Source organism: Saccostrea cucullata, unplaced genomic scaffold, assembly GCF_032062105.1.
Source record: "Saccostrea cucullata isolate Sc308-1 unplaced genomic scaffold, CSIRO_AGI_Scuc_v1 ctg13610, whole genome shotgun sequence".
Classification (NCBI taxonomy): Eukaryota; Metazoa; Mollusca; class Bivalvia; order Ostreida; family Ostreidae; genus Saccostrea; species Saccostrea cuccullata.
This window is the reverse complement of record NW_026920810.1, coordinates 1-1742: the sequence shown is the minus strand read 5'-3', so window position 1 is coordinate 1742 and position 1742 is coordinate 1. Positions and strand designations below refer to the sequence as shown.

The following is a 1742-nucleotide window of genomic DNA, read 5'->3' as shown; positions in this document are numbered from 1 at the left end:
GAAAACCATTTATCAAAATTTCTTCATTACTAATATTGTCGTCTAAATGTGTTTCAGTTATTGCTATTATATCATTTTCTGACATCTCTGCATCAATAAGATCAATCTTTGGCAACAAACTACAAACGTTATTATGCACAATAGTGATATTAGAAAAAAGTGATGGACCTGGATTACTTTCAATACATCCACAAAGTAGCAGTAGTTTTATGACAACAAGATTAAAATGATAATTGTTAAAAATGATGGAGTTGAGTAATACAGTAAGAAGAGGGTAAGAAGAAACATATGAACATATGAAATAATCCAGATATTTTGATTAATCATGAATCTTTTATCTTTTAAATCTATATTGATGAGGCTTTTGTATTTTTGAATGATCTCTTGTTGGAGTTGTACGAAGTATAAAAGGTATTATGAAATTCACTGTGTACTGTTAATGTGTGTATATGTTTCACTGTTTGAACTTGTGAGTGCTTAAATTAATCTAAAAAAAATGCGCCTGATATACATGCTTTATCATATGTTTCCATTATTTTTTGATTGCATAATTTTGTGATTTACATTTAAGTGACTCTTTAGGAGGGTATTGAATTATTTCATTGGTTAAATTTTAAACTTCCCTGAGTAGAGATATATAAAGGTGTGCATATATTCCAGAAACGCTTTATTCCATAAAAGCTTTAGTTAAGACTACAAAAAAGTTTAAACATGGCAATAGTAAGGGCAGTGTTCCTTGCATGTGGTATCTTGTGCACAAGTTCTCAGAACATTTATATGAATGAAAATGACGACTGTTCCAGTGATGGTGAGACAATTGAAAAAATTCAAAGACTTCAGACCACACAGCGTAGGATACAAGAAACTGTAGATTCCCTCAGACAGATGGTGATGAGACTCAATGAAGATGTAACCAAGACCCAGGAAGATGTTCAAATCGTCAAAAAAGGTAAATCACTCTCTCTCTCTCTCTCTCTCTCTATCAATTTTAATTAATGTATTTATTGATAGGATTTATTTATTGCAATATCATTAATTTATTCCCTTTTTTTGTTTAGGTTTAAATCTTAATGCTGACTGTTGGGAAATCTTTTTTACCGGGGTCAAACCGTCTGGGGTATACCTAATAGAACCCTTTGGTATCGAGACCAGGATGAAAGTGTTCTGCAACATGGAGGTAGAGGGCGGAGGGTGGACAGTAAGATATCTCTCTCTCTCTCTCTCTCTCTCTCTCTCTCTCTCTCTCTCTCTCTCTCTCTCTCTCTCTCTCTCTGTTATTCGATGACGATTTACGTTTATATTAATCAGACCAAAATTTGTAGACTTCTCTAAATTTCTGTGTTTTTTTACTTTCTTTTTAGATCAATACTGTTGTGGAATTAGAATGAAACTAGTGTTTATTATTTATTAAAACTATATTGGTCATTTTCAGGCAATTCAGAGACGATTGAGCGGATCTACTGGTTTCAACAGGACGTGGGAGGAATACAAAAAAGGTTTTGGGAACCCAGCTGGCTCTTACTGGATTGGTAAATACTATCTTTTAATTATTTCACCATTCATTTAATAAATGTTTAAGACTTAGGTTTTGTCATTTTAATCAACTAAATCTATCATGTCATGGATAATCAAAAAAATGTTTATCAATTTGATAACAAATCATGTAAACTGCTGAAATGGCATCTCTGCAAAAACTGAATTTGATTGTATTAAACTAAGGTGGCCCTGAAATTATTTGTATA

At 32.2% G+C, this 1742-nt stretch overlaps 1 protein-coding gene across 3 annotated transcripts; it reads left to right on the top strand.

The window, feature by feature from the left end:
- Nucleotides 1-369: 369 nt before the first annotated feature.
- LOC134258326 (angiopoietin-2-like) lies at nt 370-1677 on the top strand. 3 transcript variants are annotated; one of them, XM_062740852.1, is made up of 4 exons: nt 370-411; nt 804-949; nt 1059-1198; nt 1433-1677. In XM_062740852.1, exons 1-4 carry the CDS (start codon nt 377-379, stop codon nt 1565-1567), a joined length of 456 nt encoding a protein of 151 aa, XP_062596836.1. In that variant the 5' UTR covers nt 370-376; the 3' UTR covers nt 1568-1677. The 3 variants fall into 3 exon arrangements, with proteins under 3 accessions (XP_062596836.1, XP_062596835.1, XP_062596834.1); XM_062740851.1 differs by lacking the exon at nt 370-411 and having other exon boundaries at nt 438-949; nt 1059-1177; XM_062740850.1 differs by lacking the exon at nt 370-411 and having other exon boundaries at nt 446-949.
- Nucleotides 1678-1742: the final 65 nt, after the last annotated feature.

Coding starts and splice junctions, on each gene's coding strand:
- LOC134258326 (XM_062740850.1), top strand. CDS start 712: ATGGCAATAGTAAGGGCAGTGTTCCTTGCATGTGGTATCTTGTGCACA. Junction 950..1,058: donor TGTTCAAATCGTCAAAAAAG/GTAAATCACTCT, acceptor TTTTTTGTTTAG/GTTTAAATCTTAATGCTGAC. Junction 1,199..1,432: donor TAGAGGGCGGAGGGTGGACA/GTAAGATATCTC, acceptor GGTCATTTTCAG/GCAATTCAGAGACGATTGAG.